This window comes from Phyllopteryx taeniolatus, chromosome 8, assembly GCF_024500385.1.
Source record: "Phyllopteryx taeniolatus isolate TA_2022b chromosome 8, UOR_Ptae_1.2, whole genome shotgun sequence".
Lineage (NCBI taxonomy): Eukaryota > Metazoa > Chordata > Actinopteri > Syngnathiformes > Syngnathidae > Phyllopteryx > Phyllopteryx taeniolatus.
The window spans coordinates 22,302,678-22,319,653 of NC_084509.1; the positions used below are offsets into that span (position 1 = coordinate 22,302,678).

General features: G+C 39.7%; 1 protein-coding gene across 4 annotated transcripts in view; it reads left to right on the forward strand.

The window, feature by feature from the left end:
• The window catches only part of LOC133482074 (centrosomal protein of 164 kDa-like), a 42,834-nt gene that overhangs the window by 7,056 nt on the left and 18,802 nt on the right, over positions 1-16,976 (forward strand). For 2 of the 4 annotated variants that reach the window (XM_061781676.1, XM_061781677.1), the window contains exons 4-9: positions 1,273-1,483; positions 2,082-2,246; positions 4,145-4,243; positions 5,265-5,345; positions 6,058-6,156; positions 15,480-16,355. In XM_061781676.1, the coding sequence (XP_061637660.1) occupies positions 1,273-1,483; positions 2,082-2,246; positions 4,145-4,243; positions 5,265-5,345; positions 6,058-6,156; positions 15,480-16,355 (1,531 nt within the window). The remainder of the gene's footprint in view (positions 1-1,272; positions 1,484-2,081; positions 2,247-4,144; positions 4,244-5,264; positions 5,346-6,057; positions 6,157-15,479; positions 16,356-16,976) is intronic. The other 2 variants (XM_061781679.1, XM_061781678.1) reach the window with 2 other exon arrangements.

Below are 16,976 nucleotides of genomic sequence, written 5' to 3' on the forward strand. Positions count from 1 at the left end.
GATCAGCCAGTGTTGTATTTGTTGCACTGTTCTTTTGTATTTTCGCGTTGATGGGCCTGGCTGAAGTTGGAGGCCAAAAACAAAGAAGCAAAGAAATGAGGCAAATTTAATTTTAATCTTAAATTTGTACATCAACATGTACTTGAGCGGTGTAAATAAATGTTTTTCTGTGTGAAGATTTTTTTTTTTTTTCAATTTTGCCTTATTGTACTCTTCAGAGTCATACAGATTTCTTAATTTATGTTAAATAAAAAAAATAAAAAAAAACCTGCGGGGGCCCGCGGGATGCCCCCATTCCCCCGCTACAATGTTTATTCATTGCCTTTGGTGTTTGCAGGTCTGTTAATATACACACAGCACCCCATATTGACAGAAAAAACCGAAAGTTTTTGCAGATTTATTAAAAAAGAAAAACTGAAATATCACACAGCCATAAGTATTCAGACCGTTTGCTCAGTATTTAGTAGAAGCACCCTTTTGAGCTAATACAGCCATTAGTCTTTTTGGGAATGATGCAACTCGTTTGATGAGCAGTGCCTGGTTTGCTCCACATATACCGCATAGAATTAAGGCCAAAACGTTCTATCTTGGTGTCATCAGACCAGAGAATCTTATTTCTCACCATCTTGGAGTCCTTCAGGTGTTTTTTTTTTAGCAAACTCGTTGCGGGCTTTCATGTGTCTTGCACTGAGGAGAATCTTACTTCGGGCCACTGTGCCATAAAGCCCCGACTGGTGGAGGGATGCAGTGATGGTTGACTTTCTAGAACTTTCTCCCTTCTCCCGACTGCATCTCTGGAGCTCAGCCACAGTGATCTTTGGGTTCTTTTGGGTTCTTCTTTACCTCTCTCACCAAGGCTCTTCTCTCCCGATTGCTCAGTTTGGCCGGATGGCCAGCTCTAGGAAGGGTTCTAGACTATATATATATATATATATATATATATATATATATATATATATGCCTGAAAAAGCATTTCAAATGAAGAGTGCAACAGTCTGGTGAAGTCAATGGGTTGCCCTTTCTCCTTATTAACACATTCACTGCCATTGACTGCTTTAGCAGTCAAATATCCATGTTAACTGGGAAGGGTGGCAGTGAATAAGTTAATGATGACCTTGGGTAAAGCCTGAACCACAGCTCCCAATGGATTTTCAACAAAAAAATGTTGATTATTGTGAAACACCGTGGTGACTGTACATTAAAATGTGATCTTAAGGCAAAGATTACTCATCGTTTTGCCATCTTTGTGCAATCTTGTGATCCTCCCTGCAGTCAAGATGTAACAGGAGAAATCTATTATTACAACTTCTCCTCTGGTGACTCCACTTGGGATCACCCCTGCGATGAGCACTACCGCGGCCTCGTTATCCAAGAACGTGAACGCAACCAGCGCACTGCTGCAGCCGGTAGCTCGGGGCCCAAGAAGAAGAAGAAAACAAAGGAGAAAAAAGATAAAAAGAAGAAGGATTCAGCCAAAAGTGGAGTGAGTGGTTCTTCAATTTTCATTTCAGCAGAATGCAGGATGTTATTTTCAATAAATTGAAACATACTACTGTAAGTAATAATATTTCAGAGCTGCCAAATGTTACGGAACATCCGTATTTCACTGAACGTTGACGTTTTTTTTTTTTTGTTACCAGGGTTGAAAACAGAATTGGCAAAAGTGAATTCATCCATAGACAGATATTTTTGATGGATTGTCAAATTCTCATATACTGGTACTTTGATTCAGGCTGCAACTGCGTCCACCATTAAAACGTTGATGTACTAAAAACATCAAAATGACAAATACAGAAGCCATAATTTAGTCATGATTATGACTGTCACACAGAAATGTTCTTGATAACATTTTTAAAATATGTAAATTCAGACAAGTTATTCTGGAATAGAATTTTTATAGGATGGCAGCTCTGCCTTTTACTTTATTTCTTCTTTGTTCAAGAAGCAAAGAAAACAAATCTAACTAATCAAATGTTTATTGTTGGAAAACATCTTTGCGCTAAGCAATGATGTTGTATGACATGCATACAGTATCGGAATGCTTCTGACTTTGTAATTGTTGACCTCTCTCTACCTTGTAGGGCCCGGGTTCAACTTTGAGGTCTTTGCCACCCCCACTAGGAAGCCTAGCTTCTCTCAGTGGTCTCGATGCTCCTGTCCTTGGTCCAATCTCTGGATCTGCATTCCCACGCTCACTCGGATCTGGGGGACTGGAACCCCTCAAAGCATCTCCTGGGCCTCTTGGGGTAATCTATAAGAAATTGTATGCTGGAGTTTGATTTTAATCTATAGTGGAACCTCCAAATCTGAATGACTCAAAAGTTTTACAGTCAAGAACAAAAATGAACAGAAATTTACGGCTTTAAAAAACAAACAAAATGGGGGGTGTTCAAGCAGTTCATGTTTTTTGTAATGTCAACAGATTGGTGAAACAGTAAAAGAGGGGGAAAAAATGTTAACCATAGACCCGGAAATGGAACTGGCTTCGATGTAGGAAAGCAACTGACTGGCCATAACTCAATGAGCAATACAATTACATGGGTCATTTTACACTTAAGACTATGTGAGTCCCGGGATGCACATGTCATGAAAACAATGAGTCCCAACCCGGGAACAATGAGTCCCTGCAACTTATCATCACGGAATACAGATACAGTAATCCTATGCCATATCATGGTTCTTGCTTTCACAGTCCCCCTATATTGTCCCCCTATATATTTTTCTTACAGGTGTTAATCTTATTTTTTATACTGTTTGTACAATATTTATGTGTTATCCATTGCTCATGTTCTCTCTCACTGTATCATATATGTTTAGGTCTGTCACGATAGCAAATTTTTTAGGACGATATATTTTCCCCGAAACTATCACAACAAACGATAGTATCATTGATGTTTTTTATGCCACTGAAATAACATACATGCAAAGCAGTCGCCTTTCGGGAAAATTGGCCGTTTTGAACTCAAAATAGGCCATTTACGTGAATTGTATAAATCGGATGAGTTTTTCTTGGGGGGGGGTCGCCGTCGCTGACGTCATAGACTGTTTCGTACTCCTTGAACGCTGGCACATCCACCATCCACACAGATGTAACTTCTGATTACTCCGCGGCGGACTAATATGCGCGCACATCGGCCTGAGGTTCCGTCTGTGCATTCGGGACCTGCTTTGTTTGAATAAGTCACAGGAGTTGACTAGACCAGAAAAAAACACTTCCGCCGCTTCTGCTGTTAAGAAGTAACGGTACTTTTACTCCGTTACAATGATCTAAATGTCGTTCGCTACTTTTATTGATCAATTATTGCTTATTTATCAACTATTTCCTGCGCGAGACTACGACTTCGACTTCCGCATTGGCCGCTGTTTGCGTCAATCCAAATTAAGCGCTGGTGACGTTTAAGTCTAGTTCACCAATCAAATTACACGAGAGTCACATGACCTCACACAACATCTTCCATTGGGCTTCCTGGGCATAGGTATTAGCACTAGATAAGACAGCCTGGCTGATTGTCGTGCCTACCTGGCGGTCATGTTGGGAAGGTCGTCGTTACCATGAAGGCAATGGCGCGCTACTCGGGTTTACATTTAGACGAAGAAAAACAACAGCTTTCATGCATTGTAATATTTGTCTGGCACTGTCTGCGCAAACGTGGATATTTCAGCTCAGTTCTAACTTGAGAAAACTGATTCACAGTTTTGCTTTTCAATGTGTTTTTTGAGGGGCAAAATGCCAATGTTAACTCGCAAACTGTGATGCGAGACTGCTTAATTCGAGCCTTGTGACGGTGTGAATGAATGACAGTGTGAATGGTTATCTCTTTATGTGCCATGTGATTAATTGGCGACCAGTCCACGGTGTTGTACTCTGGTGGAATTGGCTCTAGCTCCCCGCCATCCTGAACAGGATAAGTGGAATATAAAATGGATGGATGTTGCACAAAGAACCGTCAAGATTAGATTGCCATTTTACCACTGGAGCCCATGACATTATGTATATTATTATTATTCGTATTTAAGGATCCCTCTTTTTTCAAAAGAAATTATGGTATACCGTTTTTTTTTTATTGTTAGGCAATTGGGTGTGTTTACTCAAAGACTGTAAATTCACACTTAAAGTGTTAATTTATTTTCCCCTCTTCATCAGGTACTCCGTAGCAGCGGTGCTACAAGTGTTTTAAGCTCCAAGAAGGAAGAAAAAGTATATCTTACCGTGCCTGGCTTTGATGATGCTGATGAAAATGAGGTACAGTACATCTATTAAACAAATACAATGGTGCCTTGAAATGCAAGTGACCCGAATTTTTTTTCGAGATACGAGCCGTCGATTGGCCGAGTCTTTGCTTTGAATTGCGAAGCCAAACTTACTTAGAGATACGAGTGCTGTATGGCGGCATGTGGCTTCACTCACTTCATAACTAGCAGCAGATATAATTAGTAAATATTCTTAAAAAGGAGGCTTCAAGCTGTTGATTGCCACTAACAGTTGGAATTTACTGTCAAACTAACCATAAAACAAAGAAAATGTGTTTTTTAAACAACCACATAGCCTCCATAAAGCATACAATGGAAAACACCACAGCCACTTGGGCTAGCAATTAACATAACACAAAAAAATAACACCAGCCCAGGGTGTTAAAAAAAAAAAAAAAAATGTGTGAAAACCATTTTAGGTTTGGGACGAGATCCATTATGCCGGAGAAATTATGGAAATACGATGATGAAGTGTGTTCTGCAGAAGATGCGAGCCATTTCATGCTAATGCAATTTGGAGGTTTACACGAGCAGATCAGCTTTAAGTGGCATCTCATCATTAAAGAAGAACTGCAGATTATGTGGGGGTGCAAATGTTACTGTGTGTTCAGTACTGTACTGTTGAGTGCAAGTTTTCTTATTAAAAGATGTAAAATAAAAGTTTTTGGAATCTAACTGCTGACGAGAGACAGAGCCTTCCTGCTGCAGGAGTGCACCACAGGGGCACAATAGGGTGGGGGGCGGGGGTAGGGCGAGTGTTGAAGAGAGAGAGAGAGTACTACAGTGTGTCTGTGAGACTTTTGGCATGATTTGCACTTCATAAAACCAGATAATGTTGCATTGTCATATAATTTTTATGACTGTATTTTACAATAAACTACTTTATTAAAAATGTAAAAAATGTTTTTTTATGGGACTTGAATGGATTAATTGCATTTCTGTTTTGAGATAAGAGCATGGTCACGGAATGAATTAAACTCATATCTCAAAGCACCATGTGTGTTTTTTTTTAGTCAAGTCAGCAGTCTTCAGACTGGGAACTGATGAACCTTCACCTAGATATGGATGACCTCAAAGCGGGCATACAGTATGAGGTACACACGACACGAAAATATATATTTTGCTTTGTTTAGAGCTGCAACTAATGATTATTTTCAAATATAAATTATTCTGTCTGTTATTTTTTGGATTAATTGATGAATTAGATTAAAATAACTTACATTTCCATCACTTTATTAAAATGATCAAATAAAAAGAATATTTGCAGGTATCTTTATTCAATAACAGGACATTTCCAATTGACAGTGCAGAAAATGGATAAACAAATTGATTAGTTACTGGATTGGTCCGTAACATGTCAGAAAATAGACAAAAATATTGATCATTGTTATCCAAAGTAAAAGAAAATATTTGCAAATGTCGTATTTTGATGAAACACAAAGATAATCAGCCTGCTTTATTATTATAATACTAATATTTACTGCTTCATGATTATAATAAATATAATTACTAATGTTTACTGTCGAGAGGCTGAAATTCTGAAGATTTGGACACTTTGAAAATTAAACAAGGTCTGTAAATGATTAATGGATTCTCAAAAATCATTATCAATTTGATAATCGATTAGTTTTCAATTAATCGTTGCACATCTAGTTATGTTACATTTTAGCCTATCTACGCCCTTGTCAGCAAATAATGGGACTTTTTTTTAAATGATAGGCTTTATTTGTTTGATATCTTTTACACCTTACTTTCTGACTTAATATATTGCTCATGTGTGTGTGCGTGCGCACGCGTGTGTAACAGGACAGTGATGCTAGTGCTGTAGCGCGAGCAGAGGAAAGGACTGAACCAGAAATGCAGGACATATCTGGGGGCCAGAGCTCTGAACCACCATCACGACAGGTAGGCTCAATGATACACATGCAAATACGAGATTGTTGTTCTGAATTTTTTTTTCACTGTTATTTATTTTTCATTTAAAATGAAACTTGAATTTTTTGCTTGTGTCATCATTTTTTAATATTCAATTAATTGGTGGTGACTTGTCATATTTATAAGGTCATCTCAGGCATATTCATCTATTATTTCCCCAATCAAGCTAAGCGACAACATACAGTTCCATACACTACTGACAAAAAAATTAGGGATAGTCAGATTTTGGGTGAAAATTCTGGATGGACCTAAAATGAACTTTTGCAGGTGAACTTAATTTGTCCTCTAAACTTTTGAATACACATGTTCAATGTTTCAGTACTTTTTGCACAACTTGCTGTTCTCTCACAAAGAGCTTAATGGCAAAATTCATAACGGGTGCTTGAGCCATGAATCGGCCAATATATTTCCTGTTTCAATAAGCATTGGTATTTAAACAGTCCTCACAGTGATAATGCTGTTGACATTTTAACATCAAGAGACCAAGACACCACCTAGCAATTGCTCAACAGAACCTTGCCATTGCGAGACTTTAAGCAGGATGTTCTCAGAGTTAAGTGACCACTGTGTCACAGAGTGTCTACATGTGGCAACAAAGGTATAGTGTAGAAGTGTATGTCTTTGGAAACAAATGGGGGGGGGAAACAGCTGTTGTGAATTTTGCAAACTTTTTTGTCTCCTTTTTAGAGAACAGAAAATTATGTAAAAAGTACTGAAACGAACAGTTAAAAATGTTATTTAATTAAAATAAAATTTTAAAGTTTAAAGGAGGTCAGATTTCATTTTATTTTGGTCATTTGTGATGAAAATTTCAAAACGTTGAGAGTTGACTGAAATTGAGAGTCCACATTGAAGCGCTTAATGATGCTGGGTATTATATTTTATGAGGTGGTCAAATAAATTTGTTCAGCAAAGTATATCATATACAGTGCTGTGAAAAAGTATTAATCCCCTTCTCAAATTATTTTATTTTTGCATAGTTTCCCCACTTAAATGTGTAAGATCATCAATCAAATGTAATTATCAAACAAATATAACCCAAGTGAATTTAAAGGGATTAAAGGGGGATTTATTAAGGGACAAAAAAAGCTACCTGGCCGTGTGTGGGGAAAATTAATTGCCTCCTAAACCTCATAACTGGTTGGGCCATCCTCAGCAGCAACAACTGAAATCAAGCGTCTTCTATAACTGGCAATGAGTCTTGCACATCTCTCTGGAGATATTTTGGCCCACTCTTCCTTGCGGAATCTTTTGAATTCAGTAAAAATTGAGGGTTTTCGAGCCCGAACGGCCTTTTTAAGGTCATGCCAATGTATTCCAATCAGATTCAAGTCTGGACTTTTACTAGGCCATTCCAAAACCTTCTTTTTTTTTTTTTTTTTTTTTTTTTTTTTTTTTTAAGCCATTCAGAAGTTGATTTTTCTGGTGTGTTTTGGATCATTATCCTGCCGTAGAACCCAAGTGCAGTTAAGCTTGAGGTCACAAACTGATGGCTGAACATTCTCCTTCAGGATTTTCTGTTAAAGAGCAATCACAGCAAGTTGTCCAGGGCAGCCCAAGACCATCACACTACCACCACCATGTTTGACTGTTGGTAATTTCTTGTGTACAATGCGCACGCATGTATAATACGCACCCCCAAAGTTGACCTAAAAATTCTGTAAAACCCTTTTATCTATGTATAATGCATTTTTTCAATGCATGATTTTGCTTCTACCCATGTGATCAAAACATTATCTGTATTTTGTTATTTTTTACGAAATTAAGCATTTTATTTGAACAGGTAATCCTTTTTTTTTTTTTTTTAATTGCTCTTATTTTGAAATTCACAGCCCTACTTTTATTTAGTAAATTAGATAACACACACTTGTGCTCATATGTTTGATTACCCAGGCAGAATTTGTAAGATGGGTTCAATTCTTTAAAGAAAACATGAAGGACCAGGCGGAATTTTTATTTCAATGGGATTCAAATTAAACGGTCAAGCATTTCAGAAAAGCATTATCATTAAACAAAACAAATTTTTTTTTTATAACCACTAGGTGGCGGTGGCATTTTGAAATAAAAGTGTACAGCTTTTTCATAACCAATAGATGGCAGCATACATTTTAAAAAAATGCGCATTATACACGTGAAATTACGGTATGTTCTTTTTATGAATGCTGCGCTACATTTACGCCACATGTAATGAGACACGCACCTTCTAAAGTGCTCAACTTTCATCTCGTCAGTAATTTTTATATTCTCCCAAAAATCTTGGGAATCATTCAGATGTGTTGTTGTTGTTTGTTTATGTATTTATTTATTTATTTTTTTGCAAAAGTAAAACGAGCCTTTATGTTCCTTTTGGTCACCAGTGTTTTTTGCCTTGGAACTCTGCCATGGATGCCATTTTTGCCCTGTCTCCTCTTTATTGTTGTGTCATGAACACTGAACTTACCTGATGAAAGGGATGCCTGCAGTTCTTCAGAAGTTGTCCTGAGTTCCTTTGTGGCCTCCTGGATGAGTCATTGCTGTTCTCTTGGGTTAATCTTTGTAGGCCGTCCACTCCTGGGAAGGTTCACCGCTGTTCCATGTTTTCTCCATGTGAGGTTAATGGCTCTCCCTATGGTTCGCTGGAATCCGAAAGCTTTAGAAATGCGGTTTGTAACCCTTTCCAGACTGAAAAAGTGGGGAAACTGCAAAAATATAAGAATTTGAGAAGGGGCCAATACTTTTTCATGGCACTGTATCATAGCAAGAACCTCATTGATTTGGAGATGCCGGAATTATGATGCGTTAAAAATCTGTTATGTTTGTCTGAAAACTGCTTGCTATTCCAGCCTACTTTTGTCAGCAGTAATCACATAAGTACTTACATGTTTTCTCTGTTTGTAGTTTAGGTAAAATTGTATTTGTCTTTGTAACAGAAGTAGGTTCACTACCTTTTCACCATTTTCTAATTTAAATTTATTTTCATCTTATCCTCCTGTGCATTTTTCTTTCATCTTTCTGTCTTTTGATATTTTGTGACCTTTGCACCATGATCCAGGATGTGTTTAAGTAGCTTCTGTGCTGCTGGGATCTATCCTACGGGCATGGCTGCCACTGTGCCTTCCTCCTTGTGCTTCTGTCTACCTACTGTCACTGCTATTGTTTTGCCATCTGAATCCCAACAGCATGGTCACCCTAGTGTCTCTCGTTTATAATTCATATTAAGTTAGGGCCATTTCAAATCAGTTATTTACACTATGATTGTGGACCTGTGTTTTTGGCAGGATCTTCATGATTTATCAGCATTACTACCATAAAGTTTGGACTAACTGGAACCTTTTTAAACAACTTTAACCCATTCGGCTTAAACAAGGATACTGCATATTTGCGGCTTTTCCCGATCCCGGCGCCGGCATCACGTTTTTGTCTATTCTTAGCTTTTCTTTCACTCAACAAAATCATGTTTACGGGTCATGATTTTTTTTCGATGAGCCCCACAATGAAGTAGTAACTGTGTGTGTGCACACTGAACAAACATATAAACGCAACACTTGTTTTTGCTCCCATTTTTGTGAGCTGGACTCCAAGATCTAAAACTTTTTTTCTTCGTACACAAAAGGCCATTTCCCTCAAATATTGTTCACAAATCTGTCTAAATCTGTGTTCGTGAGCATTTCTCCTTTGTTGAGAGAATCCATCCCACCTCACAGGTGTGGCATATCAAGATGCTGATTATACAGCATGATTATTGCACAGGTGTGCCATAGGCTGGCCACAATAAAAGGCCACTCTGAAATGTGTCGTTTTATCACACAGCACAATGCGACAGATTTCGCAATTTCTGAGGTAGCGTGCATTTGGCATGCTGACTGCAGGAAAGTTCACCAGCACTGTTGCCCGTGAATTGAATGTTCATTTATCTACCATAAGCCGTCTCCAAAGGTGTTTCAGACAATTTGGCAGTACATCCAACCGGCCTCACAACGCAGACCAGGACCTCCACATCCAGCATGTTTGCCTGAGACCAGCCACCCGGACAGCTGCTGGAACAATTGGTTTGCATAACCAAAGAACTTCTGCACAAACTGTCAGAAAACATCTCAGGGAAGCTCATCTGCATGCTCGTCGTCCTCATCGGGGTCTCGACCTGACTGCGGTTCGTTGTCGTAACCGACTTGAGTGGGCAAATGACCACATTCGATGGCGTCTGGCACGTTGGAGAGGTGTTCTCTTCACGGATGAATCCCGGTTTTCACTGTTCACTGGCAGATGGCAGACAGCGTGTGTGACGTCGTCTGGGTGAGCGGTTTGCTGATGTCAACGTTGTGGACCGAGTGGCCCATGGTGGTGGTGGGGTTATGGTATGGGCAGGCTTATGTTATGGGCAATGAACACAGGTGCATTTTATTGATGCCGTTTTGAATGCACAGAGATACCGTGACGAGATCCTGAGGCCCATTGTTATGCCATTCATCCACGACCATCACCTCATGTTGCAGCATGGTAATGCATGGCTCCATGTTGCAAGGATCTGTACACAATTCCCGGAAGCTGAAAACATCCCAGTTCTTGCATGGCCAGCATACTCCCCGGACATTGTCAGCCAGTGAGCATGTTTGGGATGCTCTGGATCGGCGTATACGACAGCGTGTTCCAGTTCCTGCCAATATCCAGAAACTTTGCACAGCCATTGAAGAGGAGTGGACCAACATTCCACAGGCCACAATCAACAACCTGATCGACTCTATGCGAAGGAGATGTGTTGCACTACGTGAGGCAAATGGTGGTCACACCAGATACTGACTGGTTTTCTGACCTCCCCACAATAAAGCAAAACTGCACATTTCAGAGTGGCCTTTTATTGTGGCCAGCCTAAGGCATACCTGTGCAATAACTATGGTGTCTAATCAGCATCTTGATATGCCACACCTGTGAGGTGGGATGGATTATCTCAACAAAGGAGAAATGCTCACTAACACAGATTTAGACAGATTTGTGAACAATATTTTAGGGAAATCGCCTTTTGTGTACAACCCCAATTCCCATGAAGTTGGGACGTTGGGTTAAACCTAAATAAAAAGAGAATACAATGATTTGCAAATCATGTTCGACCTATATTTAATTGAATACACTACAAAGACAAGATATTTAATGTTCAAACTAATAAACTTTATTGTTTTTAGCAAATAATCATTAACTTAGAATTTTTTGGCTGTAACGCGTTCCAAAAAAGCTGGGATAGGGTAATGTTTACCAGTGTTACATCACCTTTTTTTTTTAAACAACATTCAATAAACGTTTGGGAACTGAGGACACTAATTGTTGAAGCTTTGTAGGTTGAATTCTTTCCCATTCTTGCTTGATGTACAGCTTCAGCTGTTCAACAGTCCGGTGTCTCCGTTGTCTTTTTACGTTTCATAATGCGCCACACATTTTCAATGGGAGACGGGTCTGGACTGCAGGCAGGCCAGTCTAGTAACCGCACTCTTTTACTACGAAGCCACGCTGTTGTAACACGTGCAGAATGTGGTTTGGCATTGTCTTGCTGAAATAAGCAGGGGCGTCCATGAAAAAGACGTTGCTTGGATGGCAGCATATGTTTCTCCAAAACCTGTATGTACCTTTCAGCATTAATGGTGCTTGTTGATAAATGGCTTTTGCTTTGCTTAGTAGAGTTTCAAGTTGCACTTACGGATGTAGTGCCGAACTGTATTTACTGACATTGGTTTCCTGAAGTATTCCTGAGTCCATGTGGTAGCTGTGTGCTTAGGGTCATTGTCTTTTTTGAAGGTGAACCTTCAGCCCAGTCTGAGGTTCTGATGACTCTGGAGAATGTTTTCGTCCAGGATATCCCTGTACTTGGCCGCATTCATCTTTCCTTCGATTGCAACCAATCGTCCTGTCCCTGCAGTTGAAAAACACCCCCACAGCATGATGCTGCCACCACCATGCTTCACTTCTTGGGACTGTATTGGACAGGTGATGAGCAGTGCCTGGTTTTCTCCACACATACCGCTTAGAATTAAGGCCAAAAAGTTATATCTTGGTCACATCAGACCAGAGAATCTTATTTCTCACTATCTTGGAGTCCAGGTGCAAACTCCCTGCAGGCTGTCATGTGTCTTGCACTGAGGAGAGGCTTCCATTGGGCCACTCTGCCATAAAGCCCCGACTGGTGGAGGTCTGTAGTGATGATTGACTAGAACTTTCTCCCATCTCCTGACTGCATCTGTGGAGCTCAGTCACAGTGATTTTTGGGTTCTTCTTTACCTCTCTCACCAAGGCTCTTCTCCCCCAATTGCTGAGTTTGGCCGGACGGCCAGCTCTCGGAAAGGGTTCTGATCGTCCCAAACGTCTTCCATTTAAGGATTATGGAAGCCACTGTGCTCTTAGGAACCCAAAGTGCAGCAGAATTTATTTTTTTTTTATAACCTTGGCCAGATCTGTGCCTTTCCACAATTCTGTCTCTGAGCTCTTCGGGCAGTTCCTTTGACCTCATGATTCTCATTTGCTCTGACATGCACTGTGAGCTGTAAGGTCTGATATAGACAGGTGTGTGTGGCTTTCCTAATCAAGTCCAATCAGTATTATCAAACACAGCTGGACTCCAATGAAGGTGTATAACCATTTTAGGAATGAACAGTGTCACAACAATGGGTCTGAATAGTTATGGCTGTGTGATATTTTTATTTTTTATTTTTTAAATAAATCAGCAAAGATTTCAATAATATCTGTTTTGCCTCCTGTCAATATGGGGTACTGTGTGTACATTAATGAGTAAAAAAATGAACTGAATGGATTTTAACAAATTGCTGCAATATAACAAAGAGTAAAAAATTTAAGGGGGTCTGAAAACTTTCTGTACCCACTGTATATAAAGTATTCTCACTCCTTCAATTTTTCCACATTTTGCTGTTAGACTTATTCTCAAGCTGATTTGATTATAGTTTTCTTTTAAAAAAATCTACATCAAATATCCCAGAATGACAAAGTAAAAACATATTTTCAGGCAGTTGTGCAAATTTATGGAAAATGTAAACATTTAAACACAATAGGTACTTAAGTATTCACACCCTTGGCTTAATATTTTGTTGAAGCACCTTTGGCAGCAATCGCAGCCTCAACTCTTCTCGGGGATGTCTCTACGAGCTTGGCACACCTGCTTTGGGGCATTTTCTCCCTTTCTTCTCTGCAGATCCTCTCAAGGTCAGTCCGGTTGGATGGGCAGCGTCGGTGGACAGCCATTTTTTGGTCTTTCCAGAGATGTTCGATTGGATTCAAGTCCGGGCTGTGGCTGGGCCACTCAATGACATTAACTTTATCTTGGCTGTGTGCTTTGGGTCATTGTCGTGTTGGAAGCTGCATCGACGCCCTAGTCTGAGTTGCAGAGCAATCTGGAGCAAGTTCTCTTGAAGAATTTATCTGTATTTGGCAGCTGTCATCTTACCTCATATACGGAGTCGCCCAGTTCCTGCAGCAGAAAAACAACCCCACAGCATGATGCTGCCACCACCATGCTTCACAGTAGGAATGGTGTTAGCCAGGTGATGAGCAGTGCCTCTTCTTCTCCAGATATGACACTTCCAATTCAGGCCAAAAAATTATATTTTGGTTTCATCAGACCAGAGAATTTTGTATCTGCAGATCTGAGAATCCTTAAGTTGACTTTTGGCAAACTCCAGGCGGGCTTCCATGTGCCTTTTCGTGAGAAGTGGCTTCCGTCTGGCCCCTCTACCATAAAGGCCCGATTAGTGGAGTGTGTTAGCAATGGTTGACCCTCTGGTGTTTCTCCTATCTCCGCAAGGGAACACTGGAGCTCCACCTTAGTGACCATAGGGTTCTTGTTCACCACTCTGACCAAGGCCCTTCTTCCCCAGTTACTCAGATCTAGGAAGGGTCCTGGTGGTTCCAAACTTCTTCCATTTTCAAATAATCGAGATCGCCGTGCTTTTCGGGAGGGACCTTGAATGCGACTGAAATTATTTTGTATCCTTCTATCCTTGCCAAAAGAGGGAGGAGTCAGAAGATGCAATTGGAGATGAGGATCAAACTGAGAAGAGAATTATTCTTATATTAAGAACTGGAATTGTTCAGTTTGTTTGCAAATGTTCTATAAAGTAAATTAGAAAAAAAGTATAAAATAAATAATAATAATCATAATAATAATAAGTATTTGTTGTTTTGTCAGTTTTCATTCCACTGCTTTTGCTGATGTTTTCGATTTTTGCCGTAGTACCGTTTCAGTACCGGAATCGAGGTACTTTGTGCAGGTATCGTATCGAAGTCACAATTTTGGTATTGTGACACCACTAAGTCCTCACTTCTCTCAGACCAAAACCTTGAGACGTGCACTATACGTAGTTTGCACTGTAAACAAGCTGACGTTAGCCACAACTGCTATGTTACTAACATGACTTAATGTAATGGAGTGTTACTATATAACGCACATGTTATCGGTCTGACGTTTTATTTTTTGGAATATACAATCCATTAAATATCAAAAAGAGGTGATCAATGTACTAACTTGAGTAGAAATGTTACTACCGCATCACTTTTAAATCCTCAGCTACCTGAGGTCCCTTGCTCTGCTTCTGTTTGCTCGTCTTATGCCCAGTTGTTGGCAAACTAGGGATGGGCATCTTTTTATTTTATGGAGGTGTAAATTCCGTCTTTGTTTCAATAAAAGTCCTGAAGCCCAAGGTGACAGGTTATGGGCGCGGTTCTTTCTTAAAAATTATATAAGAAGTACAAGACGGGGGGCCAAAGAGGGCTTATTTATTTATTTTATTTATTTTTTTTTTTCCGCTCCACAGAACAATTTACAAATTTACTACTGTCAGGTTTACACTGACAGACAAACAAACAAACAAATGACAAAGATTGATTTATTTTTTTTTAAATTATTTTTGTATTTTTTTTTGAAGGGGAAGTGCAAACTACCCCTTTAACTTAAAATTAAAAAAGATATTGAATATTTTAATGGGTGCGGCTTATATAATGGTGCGCTCAAGAGACCAAATTCTATGGTATGTACCTTTTAGTTTGCCCTGAGAAAATTATTTTAATTGATTTAGTAATATGCATGTTTATTTTGTCTGTTTTATATTTTCCATGCATACTGACTGTTTGCTTTCTCATGTCTTGCAAAACACCATCTGTCATTCCTGCTTGTATTTCTCAAAATTATCACTGCCAGTATCTTTGCATGTGTGTTATATTGATCTGACCTGTCTTTGTCTGCCTGCCTCCCTCACCACCCCTTCCTACTTTTCTCTTCCTTGAATCTGTTTGGAATGGATCGACTGTTTACCTCCACCAAGGACTCTTTGGGGGGCCACCGCGTGTCCCCTCTGGCAGTTCGAAACCTTCTCAGTGAGGCTGTGATCGAAGGAGGAGAGGCTTTTGAGGAGAGAGAGGACAAAAAACAAGCCCAAGATAAATACGAGGAAGCAGATGAGAAAAGTGGACACAAAAAAGGGGATGAGGGTGATATCCACCAAGAGCAGGGGGGTGGTCACGGGACTCTAGAAAACGAGCAAAGGGAATCCAGTGATGATGAGAGTGAAAAGAAAGGCAAAGGAGATGGTGGAGGAATAGACTTTTTTCAAGACAGGGAGAATTGGGAGAATGTAGTTGACAAAGATGGCAGACCTGAAAAAAGAGTCCAGCATGATGAGATCTGTGACAGGGAGATGATGGAGTGTGCAGAAGTGATGGAGAAAAAAGATTTGCAAGAGAAAGAGGAATGCAATAATCTCATTGAGCATTCTCAAAATAATGACACAGACATGAAGGAAAGTGACCATGAGGGAGTTGTGCATAAGATAATTGCAGATGATTATGGTGGACAAGATGGAGGAGAGGAAGAAAATGGTGAAAGTCATGCAGATTTGGAGCGATGCTCCCTGAGCCAGAGGAAGTTGACAGATGATGAAGATGAAGTTTTGGAGAGTTGTGTAGCCAGTGATAGAGAAACACAGTGGGAGAGAAAAGAGTTTAAAGATGAATCAGATGGCCAAAAGGCTGAATCAGCATCTCTGAATGAGGAGGAGACCATGGAGTGTTTTGAGATGGAAACAGCTCAATCTGCCTTCCAAGGCAAGAAGGCAACACTGGGTGCCCTTAAAGTGTGCCACCAAAAGAGGAAACCTGGCAAGATGGACAGTGTGAATAATAAAGCCTTCCTTCCTGCAGAGGTAGGGTTTGCTATTAAATCTTTGTGTGCTTTTTGCTCACATGTTGCAAGCTTACCCTTCCACAGTAAGCATGCGGTGCTGGTTCCCAAAATCCAACTCCAGTCTTTAGGATCACAGACAAACAATTTGGCTGTTCATGTTTTAGGTTTTTTTTTTTTTTTTTTTAAATTTAAATGTCATATATTGGATCAGACACAGGACTCCAAATCCTTTGTCATTTAAGTTGGCCTCGTTTTCTGCATGCATGCTCACTTTGTTTTGGCCACACTTGTTGATTTGCACAATAAAACATAGCATTTGCAGCTTTTATGCATGGGAGCCGTACTGCCTGTACGGCTTCTCGAGACACTGCTTTTGTGAATGTGTGTATCTGATGATAAAAGCAGCAAATCTATGTGTCCACATACACAGTAGATGATTGCATGTGTGCGTAATTGCAACACTCTGATGCCAGCGATGGGCGATGACATTAAGGAGGGTTCATCCTCCATAAATATGAAGTTATTGTAATTTCTACTGTCTCAGTGTGACTTAAGTCCCATCTGTCCTCCACTCACTTGAATTTTTATTATGTATATTTTTTTTTTTTTTTTTTTTTAACCCTTCCCTGAACAAAATCTC